Below are 22849 nucleotides of genomic sequence, written 5' to 3'. Positions count from 1 at the left end.
CTCATGGTCACACATTTGTGTACGCACATTGTCACCCCATCTTTTGGTCATTGGAAACCGACTTATTGGGACATTGTTTTTGGGAAGCTTGAAGGACACATTCCTGGATGTCCCTTTACTTCTTCTCTAATTGTTGGCTGGAAGCTCATCACTTCGCATTTGGCTTGGAATGGTCGACAATCCTCTATGGGTAACTCTCTTCGCTTAGAGAGTCTGCATTGGAGCAAGGCTTTCGCTTCGACTTTGGTTCAACGGTCTCCTCGCTAAGCGTATTTTCTTTCCCAAAAAGGAATCTATCGGGTGGATCAGGTGGTTGATGACTCGGGTTATGTTCTTTCTTTCACTGATGCACTGTCCCGCTTTCCGTTGAGTTTTTACTATTCTTCTCTCTTGAGGGAGATTCAAAGGATGCTTGTTGCTCATTCACCCATTCCTCCTTTGGATGTGGACTCTCGCTTCTCTGCTAGAATTTGTCTACTACTAGATTGGACTACATCTCAGCTAGCAGTGTCTATGCCATCCTTCAGTCTGATGTATGGATTGTGCATCAGGGTAATCACTTGTGGTCGCTTTCCGAGTTTCACGAGGACGTGGCAACTCCTAACCTTAGTTGTTGGTTTCTTTCCAATGATTTTTCTTTAATTTTTGAGACCCTCTTTTTGAAGTTGCAAATGGTCGGACATTGTATGGCCAATGTGAACGGTAGTTTCACCCGCAGAGGGGAAGTTGGTCGGCACTGGAACTCATAAAGTAAAAGGATGTCTAGGCTCAGTTCAAGAGCATGTAGGTCCCCCCGTCGCACTTAGCAAGTTGGTGGATACTAGGACGTGAACTCAATAAAGGCATAAAGTCAAGGTGGGATCACCAACAGAAAGTATCCTACAGTTGGGCCACATTGCACTTATGGATGCGGTCCCGATGAGGATAGATGGTCAGATGACCAGTGGGAGCCCAACGGAAGCATCTCCTAAAATTTAGGGAATTTCTATTTTGGGCCACGAAATGTGTTCGCGTCATTACCTTCGGTATGACAAGAGTAACATTTTATTACATTGCTGCAAAGTCAACTGATGCACTAGTTGAGAGATTTTTAAGCAGGATGCCAATGTGGGCAATTTGCATGTATGAGTGCCAAGTGGCACTTTTTGGTCGATTTACCGAGTCTGGGAGAACAAAAACTCGTTAACTGACTTTTTGGAGCAGTTTTGGAGACTGATAACTGTGATTTTCAACCATTTCTCTCCATTTTTTAGCTTCCCATGACTTTACCTAGGACCAAGGAGCCCATTTTCAGCATTAGAAGGCATCAGATGCGTGTTTACAGCGCTGTTTTGCTGCGTTTTCAGCGATACACAGGTTTTGGCAGCCATGGAAATCTTCTGTTTTTTGCATCTATTTATTCACAGATGCATTACAGGTTAAGGGCAGAAGAGGGGACACTCGATTTATATTGGGAGGATGCTTGATTGAGAACCTACCACAGGTCAAGAGCTATGGAGTGCATGCTTTCCTCTCTATGTACAGTGTGGTGCTAGGAGTGATGACCTGCACACTACACACTGCTCTCTCCCTCCCCTACGTGCAGTTATGTGATGCCCCACAAAAGGGCTCTTCATTTGACTGATGTACAGCTGTGTGGTTTCATGCTTTTGTGCTAAGGCAAGAGCCTCCTTGAGCAGGAACAGGGGTCGCTAGCTGCTACTCCAAAGCAGGCACCGGTGAGGGTCATAACCTCACCGTACGGGTGCAAATTCAGCGCTGTGTATGCGCAGAAAATTGACTGTTTTTCAGCCATACGGACGCCAGAACCATTGGGAATAGTGCCCCACTGGCAGAGGACAGTTAGCGGACTGTTTGGGGCTGAAAATAGGGCAAAAACCAGTAAATACAGCGTGCTGAATTTTCTGTTTTTTGGCAGGAATCAGAGGGTTTATGCCAATGGAAGTGAGTTCCAGCAGGGGAATTGGTTTCGCGCAAGTTTTGGGGTTGTTATGCTGCCGAAATTTGGCCAAATTAAGTGGTATCTAGCTGGATACAGGTAAAGGATTCCCAAGACTCTACTTTGTAAATTTACCCTCTCAAAGTATAAAGAAATACCGAAAGGGGCGCCAATTTTGGGGCCTACAGGTTGTCGGCGTCTGCTCGGGGCATTCTAGCTTCCGAGCCGTGTGTGTATTCAAGTGTTAATTCCCGTTAAAGGTTACCTTTGCAAAGTACTTTGTGTGTGTCTAAAGTAAAGAATTTCAGGTGAAAGCCAACGTCTACCACCCCACGGGCCGGTTTCACCGAGTCATCCTTGTGGTGGCAACACACATTGTCTCGCATTTGGCAGAGTCATCTGCCTTTGAAGGAACGTGTTTTCTTGTGGCGCTGCTTGGTGGGAGCTCTACCTGTTGGCAGTGTGTTACATTCTCGGCATATTGCGTCTTCCCGTTGTCCCAGATGCCTTGAAGCTGAGGAGACCGTGCCACACTTATTGTGGCGTTGTCGTCACTCCAGAGCCTTCATTCGGCAAGCGTCGATTGCTCTTCGGCTTCCCTTTCCTTCCGGCTCTTTACACAGACGCTTTTGGCTTTTTGGAGTGCTCCAGTCACCGAAATCTGAGTTTGGGGTGTTCTTCAGCTGGGTCAGATTTTGGACTATGTGGGCCATCTGGCACCATAGAAACTCCTTAATGTTCCAAGGCACTTCTGTTGATCCGTTTCCCTATTTCAAATTATCTCGTGGTCAAGCGCTGCATTTTGCCTATGACGTTGGAGATATCACTCTTGATACCTATAGGATTTACTTTGACTGTTTCTAGCCTTCGGAGCCTCATAGTGCTCCGCTTTTTGTATCCCTTTCTTTTCGTGGGTTTTCCTCGCTGAGGTTTCCCACTTGTAATTAATCAAAGCAGATTTACAAAAAAAGTTTATTGGTCAGCTACGCACCTCATCTCACAAGTTGGAGATAGAGACTAGGCGACACAAAGGTATACCCCCAGAGAAGAGATTATGTCAGGTTTGCCAGAGAGAGCCAGAGCAGAGGAGCACTATATCTTCCAATGCAGAGCATACTATGAGATCGATGGGCGTTTTCATTGCTTATTCATACTAGGTTATCCCGCATCATGGATTACTATGAGATCGATGGACGTTTTCATTGCTTATTCATACTAGGTTATCCCGCATCATGGATTACTATGATCAGAGAATGACAAAGGTGCCTAGGTCTATTCTTGTTGGAGATCCATAGACTCATAGAGACTACCCTTAGGAGCAGAGGACCTACACATAGAGGATCCATACAGAGCAAGATCACTACATTTTACAGAGGATGGCCCACCACAGGTTACCCAATCACACCCTCATCAAGGCATTCTTCTTGATAGAGCCATCCAGCTTGGCTGCTCTCCGAGGATGCAAGGATCTTCACATCGTCAACAAGGTCTACATCAAAGGCTACGGAGCATCATTGAGTAACATCAAGCACGCCCCCACCGAGAGCTGACCATGGAGGACATTGAGGCCATCCTGCAGAGACCCATGGGAGAGCTTATGGGATGATCACCATTGTCTACTTCCCCCGTTGTGCACCTCATTAGCCCTCATGTGATTGTACCCCTCCCCATATGTTTTGAGCTGATGTATTATGTGATGAGGATGTAGGTTAGGCTTACATACCTACCCACTCTAGGTACCCTCGTTTATTTTTATGTTCCCCCAACACTGTACTAGTGTCACACATGGATGTAGCCTTTTGGTCTCATAGGTCATTTTGGCCTTTTGAAGACACTAGTATAACATTTCATTTCATCTCTCTCTCTCTCTCTCTCTCTCTCTCTCTCTCTCTCTCTCTCTCTCTCTCTCTCTCTCTCTCTCTCTCTCTCTCTCTCTCTCTCTCTCTCTCTCTCTCTCTCTCATTTGTATTAGACATTTGTACCCAGACATGGTATTAGATTCACTATTTTGTAATTGATTGGTCTCATAGGTCATTTTGGCCTTTTGAAGACGTTAATATAACATTTCATTTCATTTCATTTCTCTCTCACACACACACACACAAAACTGAAATCGCAGCAAGCACAGAGGTCAGCTAACGCAAATAAAACCGCACCCACACACACACCAAGGCAACACAAAGATAGAAAACGCAGAAAACACAAAGAAGCAAACATGGCAAACGAAACAACAAACAGAATTTAATTTTTAAATACAGCGTTAAACAAAAACAACCTCGTTTAAGAAAACTAGATTAGCGAAGCGAAGGAAAGGATGGCTGACGGAATATTACATACCAGAAGCCTCATCAACACTGCAGAAATCCCAGCCTTCTCTCAAGCATAGGGCTGTATGTGCTGGATATGCTAGAGCAAGCTTCAGCTCTTCAACTGATAAATCTGTTAAATATACGGCATCAAATGCTTAACATTGTAAGACTTACATAGAGAAAAAAGAACACAAGTGCCTCTTTGCTTTAGAATTATACAAGCACATTACCCATAAAATAGCACAATGAGCAGAATCTATCAATCATATGGCATCACATGCTTACCATTGTTAGACCCAAATAGACAGAAAAAGAACACGAGTGTCTCTTTGGTCTAAAGCTATACAAGGCATATTACCCATAAAACAGCGTGATGAGCAGAATCTGTTCCCAATTTATGGTTAGGCATCTAATCTCACTAACACTCAAAACCTTGTTTGAAAGAAGTAAAGTGATTGCATTGCTTTTATAATTTGATTTCCCTATTCCTTCTAAAACCCAATTATAAATCATAAGTTACTCCTCTTCACTCTGCAAACCTCTTCTAAATGACATCCTACATCGGCAATGCAACCTGAACATGCCATACTTAACAAACATTAATTATTGTCCTATAAGACAACCATGTGTGTGATACAATTGCACAGGACACAAATGAAAAAAAGATCACCTAAAACTATGAAAGATGTTGTATATGCATTGGGCGTAACATTGAGAATCACACTGTAAACGGAACGAGTAGGCCTCGCTCAATATCTGGTAATGATATCCTGGATCTTGACCTTACATGGTGCTGGTTCAATAATCTTCCTGAAAGTTTATGCCATTTTGAGCATTGTATTTGAACGGCTCTATGCACTAGGATGTTGCTTTAGTCATGTATCTCTAAGTACAAGACAATACATCTCTAATCTGGGTAGTCCATGAGTCTTGAGAGTGGCCCAAATCCCTCTTTGAATGAGTGGAAGCGTCCTCTCACGTCATACTAAGGAGGACAACAGCAAACGTCCTCTGGTACTAGACTACAAACCCGGCATATTGGAGGCATTCGAATATATCTCCCAACCTCTATCTCCAACGAGTGCGAGGAGGTGAGTATCTAACCAATGGCACACATGTGAGCAGTGCGTCAAGATATTATAAATCTACTCTCAATAGCACAAAGAAGAGCTTTTTGTAGATCTAAGCTATGTAATATCCAGCCTAATGATCTAGCTGATATGAGATCAGCTCAAGGTGAGATGGAATATGTAGAGAGAATTGAAATGGCAGTAACCTTTCATACCAAATCCATATAAATCAAACCATGCAGACGTCTTTGCATACCACCAAGCCTCCTCTCTCTCCCAGGTCTCTAGAGAACTCTAGGGCTATCCATACATATCTATGCCTGGGAAGCTCCCATAAGCTACAAATAAATGATATTTTATCTTTTAAAAGATGAGAAAAGTTTGAACTTACGAATTACAAGAGAGGCTAAATGAGAAACTATTGGAGTATGCACCCCCCACCCAACCCCCCCCCCCCCCCCCCCCCTCCCAAATATATCTCCATAAAGCTTAACAGTTAGTCACCACTTGGACGAAAATAAAAAGATTTACATGTTTGCTAGTAGTATGCACACCCTCCAAATATATCTCCACAAAGCTCAACAACTTTGCCGCGTGCACATGACTCTATGTGCCATGGGGACATGCTACTATTCCGTCTTCAAAGCCAAGGCTTGTCCACAAAGTACAAGGGATTTAATTCCGACAATTAAAGGGCCTGTTCGTAGGACTTGCATGTCCGCAGAAGTCCATCGTATTGTTTTTCCTAGTTTTGGAACCCTCTTGCATAAAGGAGTTGTATACGTTTTGACGGATGTTATTACACTTCGGTGGGCATCTGGCATTAAGAGAATGTAGTTTTAGGTTAAAGGAACCTAACGTGCCAATTCCCGCAATAATCAAATTTTTGGGATAGGAGATATGCAGCAATTTCACCTACGAATTGACCCATCTGATAAAATAATTATTAAGTGACTTTTAATAATTTATTTATAAGTCATGTCAAACTCACTTGCCCAACCTAGGATCAATGGAGCACTTGAGGTATACCTATGGGTATAAAGGCACATCAGACCTCAACATCCACACCTCTCCAGCGTTTTTTGCTCTCAAGAGTTTTTACATCCTAACGGTGAGGGGGGCCCTTGAGAGGCCTCTCTCTCTCTCTCTCTCTCTCTCTCTCTCTCTCTCTCTCTCTCTCTCTCTCTCTCTCTCTCTCTCTCTCTCTCTCTCTAGTATTTTAAAGAACCATCAATAATGCAAAGTTGCATTCATTAGGGCAAGGAAAGTACAAAGGATTGTGGAAGTGAGAATTCTCAATTCTATCTACTCTCAATTCCGCTACATTTGACAATACATGGACACCATATACCGCAGTAGAGTGACTAAAGGACCAAATACCGCAGTAGAGTGACTAAAGGACCAAATAACCACAACTTCAGCGGGGCTCTTGAAACTTCACCTATGAGCACATCCTTTCCAGTGCCCCCCCCCCCCCTCCCCCCCAAGGACAATATATCCCTATGCCACTGAAATATCAGCAGGCCCTCAGAAAGAGAAGGATGAACCAATAAAGAGCACCCCCAAACGTATATACAAGCCGACATGTTTCACTATGTCCTCATCATATCTAAACTATGGTGCCAATCTTCTCCTTGTGTAAGATTTTAAGCACCATAGCCTTGGTTTTACCCAAGGTTAGCTGATAAACCACTATCCTATGAGTACGTGTAGCGTACCAAGATGTCTTTGCATGCCCTTCAGGGAGGTAGCTACCAGCAAAATTTATCAGCAAACAATAAAAGAGGGATCTATATGCTGCCTAATTGTGCTCCTCTACCTCCTCTTCTACCAGTTTAGTGTGAACCCATCAATGCATAGATCAAAGACTACTAGGCAATCATTAAAATCCCAGTGTAGTGAACCCTCAAAAGTCCTCACTTTGCCATAATTGTCTCATACACAGCAATGATCTCCCAAATATCTCCCTAGATACCCCAAAATCATGCGTCCCCTATAGAAGCCTCGCACAGGGAACCATGTCAAAAGCCTTGTGAAAATCCACAAAGCAATAGTAAATCTGCCTCCCTCAGAATCTACCCTCCTCGATAGCCGCTCTTCGAGTAAGAATGTGAGGAGAGTGGAGTATCCTCTCTTGAAATGTGCACGTCCTTGAGATTGGATCCGCATCCTCTCAGCCCATTCCTATCTTTGATGCCAGCGTACAGCGGATCATGATGGTATAGTAGTTGGTGGGAGGATAAGATCTCCTATTCACGTCTCGGCAACACTGGTATTTGTGTTTCAACTCTTAGAAAAGCGTTCACACATAGCTTTATTAAACATAGTTTAAACACATCACTGAGTGTTTGAAATGCTTAGCCACAAAACCATCATGATCCTAAGTCTTACCTATATTACACATGTATGTAGCATCTGGCACCATTCTCTCTAAGGAAAAGTGTAACAGGACAGCACCACGTGCCAACGGAAAAGAACGGACTGAACAGACTTTAGACGCTTCAAAACAATTGAATTGAAAGAGAGAGAGACTTCACATGAGACACAGAGGGGCGGAGTTCCACCCCCAGAGTGCGGGCCATGAGTATAAACACCACTTTTCAATCATTGAATACCCCCGCAAATAACCAAGAAGGTCCGAGCCATGAGTATATTCAGACATTATCAAGCATGAATTCTTCTCTTCAATACTACTCTCGGAAAAGCCCAAGCCATGAGTAAAACATAGCTTGCAATCACAGTTTCCTCTTGAATACTCCTCCCAAGAAAGCCCAAGCCATGAGTATCCAAAAATGTTCCTAAAAACATTGAAACCAGTATCAAAACCAAAATCAAGTAATCTCAAATGGGCACCAAAACAAGTTCAAAACAAATAAAATCCATTTCAAACAGTATTCTCAAACAATCTCTCAAGCAAAATTTCAAGCAAATGGTTCTCCTCGTTGCAAAAAAAAGGATCTCCAGCTCCATGCTCCCAACTGCCTCTAGTAGAACCTATTGTCTACAAAAAGCAACCAAGACATAATTTTGGCCCATGCTGCAAAAACCCTAATTTTCAAAATTGTCAGATCAAAATCCGCTCGTGTCAATGCGTAGAGCTCGTCGAGAGGATCAACTTTGACTTCTGTTGCATATCAAATTCTCAACCGTTGAAGAGATTATTAGAGGCCTCTCCAACACAAAAAAGCGTTCAAAAACATGTTTTTAGAGCTTTTTAGGGCAAAAACGAACTCCTCCTTCTTCATGTCCTCCTCCTCTTCTCGTTTCTTCTTCATCCAATTCCATAGCTTCCATCTGTAAGTTCATGTAGGTCCCTTTTTCTCTCAAGAAAAGGGGAAAAAAATTATGTAGATTCTAGAAGCACCATCTTGCTCTGTCAGCTCTTGGGAGGACCGGTATGCTTTCAGAAAAGCACACGACTGAAGCTCTGATTGCCACTATAACAAGACGGCATCACATGCCACCAGAAAAGAACAAACTGAGAAAACTTAAGACACTTCAAAACAACTGAATTGAAAGAGAGACTTCACACAAGAACGGAGTGGCGAAGTTCCACCCTCATAGTGCACTGGCCCCAAATTGTGGTGCCCCTTTCGGAATTTCTTTATATTGCTTCAACACGGTACAACAATGGCGGCACTACTCTGCATCTTTCGCGGGTAGAATGCAAGAGAGTGAGCTCTTGTACATATTTAAAGACCCTTAGCCATCCAAAAATATTTTATAAAAGCTTCAAGTCTAAAAGCATCTAGTCCCAAAAGCTAGCGCCCAAGGCAGCAAGCGCAAATCACGGAAATCCGTACAGCTACCATGTCATCAATCCAACGCAAAACACAGGCGTCCGTACAAATGCCACATCACCAGCCTTCTACGCAAGCTATATTGTGTGTGTGTGTGTGTGTGTGTGTGTGTGCGCACGCGCGTACAAGGCTCGTAGAATAACCTCTGAAATGTGACAAAAAGTTACAAAAGATGGGTCATACATCAAGGCTCCGTGTCTCTCCAAGCCATTTGGCAATCCGTATCTTGCCTGAAACCATGTTGTTTGCTTTGCAAAGTGAAAGAAGCATAGCCTTGGGGTGGCAAGGACATGTAATGCACAAACATACTTTGTTTAGGCATTCTCGCTATCCAGAGGGTGTGGATGTTAGTGTCAATTAGTTGTACTCATGGATCTTTGGCAACATTCTAGATTAGTTTGTTTAATGGAAATCGCAGGATTTGCCTTATAATGTGCGTAGAAAGGTAACTCAAGCAATCGTGCTTCTTATGCTTCTGTATTTCATGCCTTTGCTACCTTGGAATTCTAAAGCAATTTCTCGAATCAAGCAACCCATCTGCTTCATTCTTTGGAAAAAAAATAACCCCAAGTTAGAGATGGTTTGGGTCTCATGGCAGCACATATCCACCCCAAATGAATGGGTGCGGCAGCAGTTTTGAATTTAGTAGCACATATGATAGCCACGCGCTGGGGCCTTCTTCAAGGTATGTGTGTAGATTTCATGCAGCCATGGGTTTCTAATGCGGAGTATTTTACGTGTCAGACAGACAAGTCTTTCACATGTCAAGACTCTGATAGAGGCATATTGTAAATGTGAATAAGTCATTGAAACAATCCTTTCCAAGCAGCCTCCCAAGCGCTCATAGCTTATGAGTCTTTGAACCTGCAGCCATATTACACATTAGCGTACATGAAAGATTCTAGAAAAAAAATCTGATAGCTCATGGACATCTCAAAAATGCTAACCACCTCATAAACAACCAGTCACTTCAGCAAATAGAACTCTTGGGCAACCACATGCTTGACCCATACACAATAGATCATCCCCTCAATTATCTGGGAGGGTCTCTCCACACTTGCACTTCCATTTAATAATCATGGCCTCCCACACTTGGAGCGAGATTGCCATATAACATAAGCAGTTCTCCTTGCTCACATGCTTGGTGCTTTGATGGCAACAGCTATTGAAGTTTGTTAATAGAGGCCACCCTCTTGTAGAGAGGCGGCAAGCTCTCTACAATCTAAGATGCCTGCCACTTCTAGAGTTACGATGTGGCATGGCAAAGAACACCTTCCACGACTATATTGCTACGCTAGGTATCGTTTGCCTCTTGGATGCCATGTTACCACAATGCAGCAGCTTCTCTCTTTTCGTAGAGTGCAGCATCGTTATCATATCCCTTGTGGATATCGAGGTATTTTGGGAGCAGCTTCGTGGTTGCCTTTCTTCTTTTTCTCCCTCCCTGCCTTGGTCATCGATCACCCTTGGCAAGATCAGAAAGTCAAAGGCAAAAAGCCCATAACTGATAGTTCTGCAAATTATGTCTATCACACTATTACTGGGTGAGAGCATTGGCTGGCTGACAAGCTTTGCAGATCTAAAAATCTACAGCTTGCAGGAGACATGTGTTGTTTCAAGGCTGGCAACACAATTTCCGTATAAGGCAAAGGTGTTTCTTTGGTGGGCTATTGTGGAAAGGCTTGCGTTTGCAGCAAGTCTGTGCAATCGTTATCTTTCCTCTGACATGTGCTTCTTTTGCACCACTTACACAAAAGACAATAGATATTTCTTCATTACCTGTCCTCTTGCCAAGGTGTTTCTTTGATGGGCTTGCTGGAAAGGCATTGGCAGCAAGTCTGTGCAGTCATTATCTTTCCTCTGGCATGTGCTTCTTTTGCACCACTTGAATAAAAGACAATAGACATTTCTTCATTACATGTCCTCTTGCCAAGAAGATATGGGCCTTTGCTTCCTCTGTCTGGTTTCGTGTTTCTGGTGAATCTTTTTCCCCTCGGGACTGAGTCTTTGAAAAGCATTCTTAGGCATGTCATCCTAAGCATTTTCGGCCGTTTTTGGATATGCTTTGTTACTGGGGTGTCTTGCATAATTGGATCACCAGGAATGCCTTTATTTTCAATGGTGCAAGGGGCATTCAAAAACATTTATTCCAGTTTAGAGGCATTTTGCTTTAAAATGTATCTTCCCTCACCAAAGCTAGGGTCATTTCTGTGGCAAATGCACGAGTTTGAAAGGATGGCATCTTTGCGGCATCATTCATTGCCTGATTAGCATGATTGCTTTGTCATCTTCGCTATGGGCTTTCCTTGTTCATGTCAACAATTTGTCTTCTAGCCTTTGTACATAGTTATTTGATTGATCATTTGACCATGTACATATGATTGCACATATGACCCCAAAAGAAAAAATGTTCAAGATGCCATACATGCCATATCTAGAAAAATACAACTGCCAACCATACACAACGGCATGTGAGATTGCATAACTACGTTGAAGGGGAGTCCGTAAGATCTCCCAAAGAGTTATACAAGGAGATAACATCTGGGAGCCCTTCTGACCGATTTTACCAGGGCAAGGCATCAACCTTCTATGTGTGTTTGTTGTTGCAAGTTACATTATTTATATACAAGGAAGAGCCTACATATTGGAGGTCATGGCAGTATAGAACCATCACCAAGAGATCATAACACAGACATACGGAGATAAAATTGGGCTGAAACTACCGAATGATGCATTTGCTGTCCCATAAAGATATAAGTTTTATAGAACCTGCAAAAAAACCCTGGGAGATGCTTGTGGGCAATCATTAGCACGTTGAGGGGACAGGGGACTATTTTGAGACTCTTTCTATGAGGAGGGCTGAGGAGATCATGTCCCACAAACATGGTTGGCATGCCCTATCTTTTGTCAAGGTGGAATGGTCTACCTAGATGCACCTTCACATAACTATCTTCCTACAATCCTTCAGTAACATGTTCCAATCAGCATGTTTCTGGAAATAGGTTTACGTGCTTCCTTGAAATTGCAGAGGAAAACCATACTTGGAAAGTTTCATCCCATATGAAACTAACTCTTGTCTTGTTCATTTCCATGTAAACTTTTCCATTTCCTATATGAAATGTCTCATTGCAAGTAGGGCTCATATTTATAACTTAGTTAGCATTCTCAAGTAGAAACACCAAAATCGCTCCTACCTTGAGAGTATCTTCCAAAGAAAAAGGAAGTGTTCCTTCTAATTAACTGTCTTCCTAAAAGATAGCAAAAGCCGCTTTTGAAGGATGGTTAGATAGTTATTCGTTTTCTGATTGAATTCAAACCGTTGATCATGACATGGTTAAAAATGTGACTTTCTGTGTATGCAGCATTCAAGTCAAAAGCCTACCTTGGTTATTAAAGCGTTGTAAAGTTTCACCGACAACCAATATAGAAGCTGCCTCAACATGTGGAATATCCAAAATAGGGTTCTCTTCCAACCGTAAGTGCTGCACATTTAGCCAAAGAACAGAAAATTAATATGGTGGTAATTACTCGCAAACATACAACTGCCTTAGGACATAAAAAGAAGACTGCATTTGAGCTTCTTGAAGGCCTTAATGAAATCAAACCCAAATTTTCAGGACAACATATACTAAGGCAATGGCATATGTAGAACCAAAGGAGGAGAACGAAGGTAACATGTAAACATTTCTTCAAACAAGTGACGTTGCGAAACTGATTGTAGTAAGACAACCAGAAATCTTCACCACATGCGGAGTCAACTTTTAAAATAAAAACCATACACAAGAACAATGTGGTCTACCATTAGAAATAATGTACCCCAATGAACATGTCTGGCCTTACGCTTCCACATTTCTTTCCTACGTGCTTAAAACCATTATGTATTTTCACATTGCAACATGGCAATAGAGGTCAAGGCTCCGCTCCCTGATAGAGTAAAAACGAAGTTGTAAGCTTTATGCATGAATGCAATAGCATTGTGAGGAAACGACACAAATGAATACTCCCAGTGATGCATGCAAGGTGGTGGAAGTAGGAACAAGCTTATGGCAATAAACCTCAAGCACAGGTAGATGAGGGAATCCCTTGAATGTTGCAATTTTGTTGCTACTGGCCGCCAAGACCTTTGCACAGACGAAAAGCAATGCATGAGTGGCCAAGCTGCAATCAGCAGACAAATACAACAACAGTCTTCGTGAAACAAAAAAGCTTGGTTAAATTGACTTGTTGAAACTGAGCATGTAAGAGAATGCCTGCAGACAACAGAACAAACCTGAAGCTTGGGTTGTGATGACATTATCAGAGACTTCAACTTGTTCTGAGCCACTGAAAGAAACTGGAAAAGGCAATCCTTTGATTACTAAATGCATGAGCAATAACTTATGTGGCTGTAGCAACTAAAAGAGGGCTCATTAGTAAATCTCCATTGTTCTATTTCATAGAAGGTAGCCAAAAAAAGGGTAACTAAAACCTCTAGGTTTGGTAGTTGTGGCAGGGTACTCAAAGTAGTAATTTGATTGCCTGCAAGATACAATTGCTAACAAAACAGAAACCCTTCAGATGTTTGTTAGCAAATATCAGTATGGAAGAAGGTTTCCAAAAGACAAACCTGAAGGGCCTTACAGTTCGCCATTGCTTCAAAGCCACTTCCTCTGAATTCATTAAAACTCAGATCCAACACCTAGCCAACCAATATCCATACCAGACAGGAAAGCTTTTCACCCAAGCAGAAAGTTGTGTTGCCAAACATAGCCATTGAAGAATTACCTTTACCCGTCTTAGACTTTCAAACCCGTCCAAAGAAGACAGCTTATTGTCTCGAAGATATACAAACTGAGGAAATAAGCAACAAAAAACCTTTGCATGAATCCCTCACATAACCATCATCGCCTGAAACTTTATTCTGAACAAAACAGAGGAAGCATAACCACCTCAAGCTTTGATGTAAGACTTGCAGCTATTTGGTCCAGTCTCCAAAGATTCTGGCCTCTAAGATCTAATCTCTGTGCAATAAGAACGAGCTATGTGAGCTTTTAATTACTCCATAAAGCAGTTGAGACACAGGTCAGGAACCCCTTGAAACCATAAAAGCAGGCTCTGATTCAACTTGAGGCTAAGAAGGAAACCCTCATATGTCAGATAAGTAAACAAACCCATATGTGGAGTACTAACAAAGTCCAAAATCAAAAACAATAATGAAATGCCTAAAATTATCAGAAATTAATGGTGGATGTGTGTGTGTGTGTGTGTGTGTGTGTGTGTGTGTTGGTTGCGGTGTGTGTGTGTGTGTGTGAGAGAAAAATTTCCTGCGTGTAAGCTTCCTGTCGCGAGAATTCCCTGCGCGTCACCTGCCTGTCGCGAGAATTCCCTGCGTGTCACCTGCCTGCTCTCCTGCGCGCTGCTGCGCCTGCGCCAACAGGGGTGTGTCACTGTGCGCGCGTGTGGGCAGTCTCTGCAGGTGGTGTGGTAACCTGCTGTGGCGTGAGACAGCGCGTGGAGCTCCTGTTCCTGCACTGAGCAGCAGTATTCAGCAAGAAGCAGCGCGACCTCCTGCTCCTCGCCGTTGTGAACTGCAGTAATGCACAGCAGCCTGTCAGTGACAGTTGCAGAAGGTTTTGCACGCCAATTGTGGGATCGTTTGGCAGGACTGGCAGACCAGCTTGTATAAAGGGTAGACTCTCAATCAAGCTCCACTTCTTTGGGCAGAATTTAGCAGATGTATACTGCTGTGGGTTTTAGTTGTTGCTTTCGGTGAAGCATGTACATAGCTGTGGTTTGTATGTTATTTGCAAGGTGTTCTCCACAGTAAACTGCAAGATTTTCTCGTTGGTAGGTTTTGTTTGAAGAAGGAATTTCTTTTGATTTATGTTTGATTCACTGTGCGTCTTTAAGCGTCGGAATTTGGAAAGCGATGGAACCCACGTCGGAGGCAGCTTCAGAGATCAAGGCATGCTTGTATGAGGACTTTGCGGAGGCTCGACAGGCATGGAATGGTCAGGCGCCTGTTCTTGAGGTGCACATTCCGGTACAGGACCTCATGGACCCAGTTGCGCAGTACGCTATGAATGCAGTTATTCTGTTTTTCCCTGGGAAAATGCCTACTGCGCAAGATGTCGGCCAATGGGTCGATTTTCTTCTTAAGCGACAAGCTGTCCGTGGTGTCTACTTTGGAGCGCGTGGATTTTATGAAGTTTTGCTCGCGGATATAGAAGCTCGAAATCTTTTGCTTGAGATGTCTCCCCTCTTTTTTAATACGCAGATGACACATGTTCTCCCGTGGGCACTCACTAAAGACTACCAGAGTCTTATTCGTCATAAGTGCCCGGTGTGGGTGGAAATTGTTGATTTCCCTCGCACGTGGAGACATGTCCTTCCGTTGTTGGCTACGCAGCTTGGAAAGGTTATCTGTCCTCCAAAATTGGACGCAAATACCAACAGGTTTTGTATCCTATGGGACACGGATAAGATTACTCCTGATGGAATTATGGTTGACTCAGGTGATCCATGGGTAGGCAAGCGCCCATTTAAACTTAAATGGGGAAAATTTGCGAATTCATGTTTTCGATGCGGCAAATTTGGTCATATGCAATCCGAATGTCCGGAGCCGGTCTTGCAACCCCCTCCCTCTGCTGTTCCTTTGTCCACCTCTATCCCTACTGGAAAACCCACAAGTGAAGCCAAGCAAAGTGGAGTTTCTACTGCTAAAGTGGCTTCGAATGTGGACAAAGGGAAAGGCAAGGTACAGCAAGTTATTGATCTTGGGAATGGGATTGTTGCTAAAGGCAAAAATGTTGGACTTGCTGATGTCAATACATGGGTGGTGCCGAAAAAAGCACTCAAGATTCGCACGCCACTTTCTGCTCGTAATTATGTTCCCTCTGTTAATGCTAACAAGAATGCATCGTTTAAGCAACTTCCATGCGATGACAATCGCACGCTAATTGATGCATGGGACAAAGCGATGCACTCTTACAAAGATGTACTCCTTGGTGAGGCTTCCACTTTGCATGTGAACACTGTGGACACGTTTCCTGCCCTGACTCAAGAGGATGGGTCCTCGTACGGATGCAGTGGATGGAGACGTGTCTATGGGCACCCCCACTTGATTTTGATACTTGTTGCTTTGTGTATATATGTTTCCAATGCAAAGTCATATTAAATGCATCTCATACAATGTGCGTGGGTTATGCAACCTGGACAAATGGCGGCTGACCTGGCACTATGTACATACATGTAGGGCAGATATGGTTGTTTTGCAAGAGCACAATCAACACGAGTTTGCTGGTCAATGTTCCTATTTTGCTGGATATTGGATTGCGTATGCTGGCTCGCACGATTTCTCTGGTATATTGATGCTCATTCGACATGAGCTTCAGCCTGTTCTGTTATACAATGATCCGCATGGTCGGTGGATGGTGGTACAGTGTTTGTTGAATGGTCGAGTACATGAATTTGGAGGTACATATGCATATACGGCTTCTGGGCAAAGAGCTGCTTTGTGGCAAGAAATCTTGTCTCGCCCATGGACATCGAATGCATTTTTCTATGGAGATTTCAATAATACTCCTGATTTGCTTGACAGCACCACAAGAAATTCGCATATGCTGCTTGCGGAGAAACATAATTGGGATCTTCTTGTTGCCTCTGCTCAAATGACTGATATATGGCGTTCTTTGCATCCTGATGCCTCTGGTTTTACCTTTCAGCTTGCTGCTCATTCCTCTTACAGAGCACGACTAGATCGTTGGTATTTGCTTAATGGGCAACAGTATGAAGAATTTGTATGTGACGTGAGGATAGATTATGCTCTGCAGTTATCGGATCATTATCCTCTTTTGCTGTCGTTGTATTTTGGACAGTCTCTTTGTGATCGGCCTCTTCACAGGAAACGTTTGTTGCATGTTAATAATGCCCATCTTACTCATGAAGCTTTTCGTCGCATGGTTGTCGATATTGTTCCTCCGCTGTTGGCTCAAATGCATATTGATTTGGATGCTACTTGGTATCGTTTTGTCATGAGAGTACAAACTGTGATTTCTGACTATGGTAGGCAGCATATGCAGCGTATTTGGGAGAATGTCGGTAATGCGAAACAGGTTAGTCAACGACTACAACAGCTGGCTGATTTCCGCCCATTGTTTGACTCTGAGATCACGGAGTTATGTGAAGCTAAAGTGTGTATTCAGCAAAATGATAAGAGGAAGCTTGCTAAGTGGCAGACGCGTGCCCGACAACAAGCCTTTATGGACAAAGGTTGTGCTTCGAAGAAATTTTTTAAGCATTTGCATCATTGGAGAGTCTCACAGTCCATTAAACCGGTTATGCTTCCCTCGGGTGCTTGGACTTCTTCGAAGCAGGAATTGGCTGAGGTTATGGTTTCACATTACCGTAAGGTGTTTGCTGCCCCATCTCACCCTTCTTCGGTAGCTTGTCGAGCGCGTGAATTGTTGCTTTCTTATGTTAGTCCGATCTTGTCTTCCCAAGAGGCACAATGCCTTGAGGATCCTTTCTCTCTTGCCGAATTGCGTAGTGCCTTGCTTGCATTGGGCAGGTGGAGATCTCCTGGTTGGGACGGACTCATTGTGGAATTTTTCCTCTCGTTTTGGGATTCTCTTAAACAACCCCTGATCTTCATGATAAATGTGGCATGGGAAAAGCAGGATTTACCACTTTCATGGAAAGAGGGCTTACTTAAGTTGTTGCCCAAGCAAGCGCTTTGCAAGCAGTTCTCTCATTGGCGGCCCATAACTTTGATGCCGGTGATATACAAGATTTTGGCTAAAATGTTGGTCCACCGCATCAAGGACTATTTGTTTACAGGACTTCATCAGGCTCAGTATGGTTTCATTCCTCGTCGTCAAATCATGGACAATTTGGCCAATCTTATGATTGGCATGGAATATGCTAAGTATACGCAACAAGATGTGTTAGTCATGCAAGTTGATATTGAAAAGGCCTTTGACACTGTGCACTGGGACTTCATTGTTGCCACCATGAGATGTCTAGGATTTGGTCCTAAGTTGGCCAATGTGGTCTATTTCTTGTATGATTGTAGTACGTCTTCGGGCATCCTGGACGGGGAATTGACAGAATCGTAGCCGCTTGGTTGCTCGGTTAGGCAAGGTTGCCCTATTAGTGCTTTGCTGTATGCAATTGCTTCTCATCCTTTGTTGATGTATCTTGATAACTTGACCTCTGTGGAGAGTCTTCATGGTTTGCAGCTACCATCGGGTCGTACTTTTATTGGGCAGGCTTATGCAGATGACTCACTCTTTATGCCCCGCAATCAGCAAAATGATGTTCAAGAGATTATGAACGCTTTGGAATTGTTTGCGCTTGCGGCTGGTCTTAAAGTCAATTTCCGTAAATCAAAGCTTCTTCCGCTCCGTTCTTGTGATTGGCATGCTCTCTTGTGGCCAGGAGAGATTGTTCTTCCAAAAGTAATCACTAGGCATTTGGGTTATCCAATTGGATGGAATGTTACTCACACACAGAAAGTGGATTGGGTTATGAATCGCCTGAATGTTAAATTGCATTACTGGAAGCTTTCTACCTGGCCGCTACATGTTCGCCTACGAATTGTTCAGAGTATACTCATGGCATATGTTCAGTTTTTTCTACCTTTGTTGCATTGGCCACGTCATTGTCTTGACTCTCTCATGTCAACCATTTTGTCTCATTTGTGGCGAACGCGTGCTCACAAAACAGGTTTGCGCTTGATATCGATGGCAAAACTTTGTACACCAAAGCGCTTTGGTGGTTTGAATATTTTGGACCTACGTAGGCATGTCATTGCTAGGAAGGCTATGCTTTTGCCTACACTTGTGCAACAATCTCAGCCTTGGACTCTTATGTTTGCACACTTGAGTCAGCATGTGGTTACATCCTCATTTGGTCACTAGCAATCATCCATGTGGGAGGTAGTATTTGGTAAGATGGAGGGTCGTATTCCTGGATGCCCTTTTTCTTCCACCTTGCTTTCTGCATGGAAACAGGTTACGATTCATCTCTCATGGAATGCTCGGAGGGAAGGAAACTCACTTCGTGTGGAGAGCCTTCATTGGAGTCGGGCTTTTTCTCTTACTTTGGTCGACCGCTCCCCTCGCCAGGCGTATTTCCTTTCCTGCCGTGGCATTCGAGTGGTTGAGGATGTGGTGGACGCAACTGGTTTCACTTTCGAGTTTCCATTTGCCGCTCGTCGCTTTGGATTGAGCATGCACTATCGCCAATTTTGGAGAGAATTACAGCAAATGTTGACAAGTTTCTTACGAGTTTCACCTTTGGCTGATGGTGATCGCATATCTGATTGGAAGATTGGGGAAATGCCATTTCAAGATATTTCTGTTGGCCAGGCGTATGCTCTTCTTCTGCCTCGTCCCTGGATTGCTGATCATTGCAACGCTATTTGGCACATGCATAAATCAGATATTTGGTGGTGTAGGATTATATCTGCAACATGGGAAAGTCGTTTACCGTTGAAAGAGTGTTTGTTTCTTTGGCGGTGTTTGCTTGGTGTGCTCCCAGTGAGTACCTTTCTTCAGAGGCGTCGTATCCGCTCTTCATCATGTGTCCGTTGCTTGTCTGCCGACGAGGATGTTTGTCACCTCTTGTGGGATTGCTGTGTCACTCGAGAATTCCTTCGTCGGGTTTCTGCTTGTCTGCGGCTAAGTTTTCCCACGACGGTCTTCCATAAGCGGTTTTGGATTTTTGGTATCTTCTCGCCGGCGTTGCAGAGCTTTGCAGCCTTCTTCATGTGGGTCAGGTTTTGGGCATACTGGAGCGTGTGGCGACAGCGTAATGGCTATATGTTCCATCGCATTCATACAGATCCACTACCTTTCTTCAAGATTTCCCTTCGGCAGTCTTTGCGGTTTGCCTTGGAAGTTGGTGATATCACGTCAGAGATGCATCAGCTTTCTTATGAATGCTTTTAGATATTTTACACAGCCGAACACTCCTGTGTTCCTTTCCTTGTACATCTTTTTGGTGGGTTTTCCTCTCTTTGAGGTTTCCCACAGTTAGTTAAATCAAATTGATTTACAAAAAAAAGTGTGTGTGTGTGTGTGTGTGTGTGTGTGTGACCTTGATGTTGGTTCACAAATGAGAAATTCACAGAAAGGGATTCAAGCCCATGCGTGTGTACAAAGAGAGGGCTAAACTGGGTCTCTTTCCGCACTTTCGTGTGTGTGTGTGTGTGTGTGTGTGTGTGTGTGTGTGTTTTTTGATAACCTCGCGAATGTCATCATCGGTCTTAGTCATGCAGGTCGACATTGAAAAGGCATTTGATACTGTTCTTTGGGATTACATTGCGGATACCATGCGACATTTGGGCTTTGGGCCTAGGCTATCCCGTGTCGTGCTTTTCTTGTACGCATACAGTACTTCTGCAGGCTTGCTGGATGGTTCTCTCACAGAATCTTGGCCTTTGGGACGGTCGATAAGGCAGGGCTGCCCTCTGATTGCTTTGCTTTATGCGATCGCTACTCATCCCTTGTTTATGTATTTGGATTCCTTGACCTCCACTGGTAGGCTACATGGCCTGACTTTACCTTCTAATTAGAAGTTTGCTGGTCAGGCTTATGCGGATGACTCTTTGTTCATGCCTCGTAATAACTATGATGATGTACAACAGATTATGCATACTCTTCACTTGTTTGGATTGGCAGCAGGTCTCAAAGTTAACTTTTGCAAATCCAAGCTATTGCCTCTGAAAGAGTGTGACTAGCATAAGATATTGTGGCCTGGGGAGATTGTTCCTCCACATGTTTTAGTTCGCCATTTGGGTGATCCGCTGGGTTGGAATGTATCGGCTATGCAGAAACTGGATTGGGTGCTCAACGTTTGCATTCCAAGTTGAATTATCGGAAATTGTCCACGTGGCCACTTCATGTGCGTCTCAGGATTGTCCAATGCATCCTTGTGGCTTATGTGCAGTTTTACTTGCCTTTGTTACCCTGGCCTCGATTGCGATTGCAGTCTCTCATGTCCAATATTTTAGAGCATTTTTGGCGGACCTCGTCTAGCAAGAGGGGCCTTTGGCTTCTATCTATGGACAAGCTGTGTTCTCCCAAGCGGCTTGGAGGGTTAAATATTTTGGACTTGAGACGTCATCTTTTGGCTCGGAAAGCTATGTTGTTGCCAGTCTTGGTGGAGCAGCAGTAACCCTGGGCTCTCATGGTCACACATTTGTGTGAGCACATTGTCACCCCTTCTTTTGGTCGTTGGAAACCGACTTATTGGGATGGTGTGTTTGGGAAGCTTGAAGGACACATTCCTGGATGTCCCTTTAATTCTTCTCTAATTGTTGATTGGAAGGTTGTCACTTCGTATTTGGCTTGGGATGGTCGACAATCCTCTGGGGGTAACTCTCTTCGCTTGGAGAATCTGCATTGGAGCAGGGTCTTTGCTTCAACTTTGGTTCAACGGTCTCCTCGCCAAGATTATTTTCTTTCCCAAAAAGGAATCTGTCAGGTGCATTAGGTGGTTGATGACTCGGGTTATGTTCTTTCTTTTACTGATGCCGTCTCCCGCTTTCGGTTGGGCCTTCACTATTCTCTTCTCTGGCGGGAGATTCAAAGGATGCTTGCTGCTCATTCACCCATTCCTCCTCTGGATGTGGACTCTCGCTTCTCTGATTGGAATTTGACTACTGCTAGATTGGACTGCATCTCAACTGCCAGTGTCTATGCCATCCTTCAGTCTGATGTATGGATCGTGCATCGGGGTAATCAGCTGTGGTCGCTTTCCGAGTCATCCTTGTAGTGGCAACACACATTGTCTCCCATTTGGCAGAGTCGTCTACCTTTGAAGGAACGTGTTTTTTTGTGGCGGTGCTTGGTGGGAGCTCTACCTGTTGGCAGTGTGTTGCATGCTCGGCATATTGCGCCTTCCCGCTGCCCCAGATGCCTTGAAGCTGAGGAGACTGTGCCACACTTACTGTGGTGTTGTCGTCACTCCAGAGCCTTCATTCGGCAAGTGTCAACTGCTCTTCGGCTGCGTTTTCCTTTCGGCTCTTTTCACGGACGATTTTGGCTTTTTGGGGTGCTTCAGTCACCGCAATCTCAGTTTGCGGTGTTCTTCACCTGGGTCAGATTTTGGACTATGTGGGCCATCTGGCATCATAGGAACTCTGTAATGTTCCAGGGCACTTTTGTTGACCCCTTTCCCTATTTCAAATTATATCTTGGTCAAGCGCTGCATTTTGCCTATGACGCTAGAGACATCACTCTTGATACTTACAGGATTTATTTTGACTGTTTCTAGCCTTCGGAGCCTCATAGTGCTCCGTGTTTTGTATCCCTTTCTTTTCGTGGGTTTTCCTCACTTTGAGGTTTCCCATTTGTAAATGAATCAAAACAGATTTACAAAAAAAAAGTGTGTGTGTGTGTGAGAACGAATCTACACGCTCTGTCGCGTGAAATGCTGCGGGCTGCAGCAGCCCTCTGCGCCTGCGCCAGTGGGTGTCTCTGAATGTGCGTGTGTGTGTGAGTAAGAGAATCAGAGACAGCGCGCATTGAATCTGCACCCCTTGCAAACCTGGCAGCGATATTGTTCCCCTACGTGAACCTGCAACCTACGCGCAGCCAGCATGTGTTGCCAGTAGCTCTACGTGGAGACAACCTATGCGTTCAACTGCGTATCTGCAGTTTGGCCTTCTCGCCCACCTGAGTCTGCTCGCTGCTGTCAAAATTTTGTACGAACTGCTGTATCGTCAGTGTCAGACATTTTACTGTT

At 43.9% G+C, this 22849-nt stretch overlaps 1 protein-coding gene across 2 annotated transcripts in view; it reads right to left on the bottom strand.

Annotated features, from left to right (window-relative positions):
* The window catches only part of LOC147463770 (187-kDa microtubule-associated protein AIR9-like), a 203495-nt gene that overhangs the window by 155306 nt on the left and 25340 nt on the right, over positions 1-22849 (bottom strand). For both annotated transcript variants that reach the window (XM_086490765.1, XM_086490756.1), the window contains exons 2-9: positions 14047-14118; positions 13883-13948; positions 13725-13796; positions 13587-13652; positions 13389-13451; positions 13174-13239; positions 12501-12600; positions 4277-4378 (exon numbers count right to left, since the gene is read on the bottom strand). In XM_086490765.1, the coding sequence (XP_086346891.1) occupies positions 4277-4378; positions 12501-12600; positions 13174-13239; positions 13389-13451; positions 13587-13652; positions 13725-13796; positions 13883-13948; positions 14047-14118 (607 nt within the window). The remainder of the gene's footprint in view (positions 1-4276; positions 4379-12500; positions 12601-13173; positions 13240-13388; positions 13452-13586; positions 13653-13724; positions 13797-13882; positions 13949-14046; positions 14119-22849) is intronic.

The sequence above is a fragment of the Adiantum capillus-veneris genome, chromosome 2, assembly GCF_014529385.1.
Source record: "Adiantum capillus-veneris isolate H3 chromosome 2, ASM1452938v2, whole genome shotgun sequence".
Lineage (NCBI taxonomy): Eukaryota > Viridiplantae > Streptophyta > Polypodiopsida > Polypodiales > Pteridaceae > Adiantum > Adiantum capillus-veneris.
The sequence above is the reverse complement of the archived record's forward strand: the minus strand, read 5'-3'. Positions and strand labels throughout refer to the sequence as shown.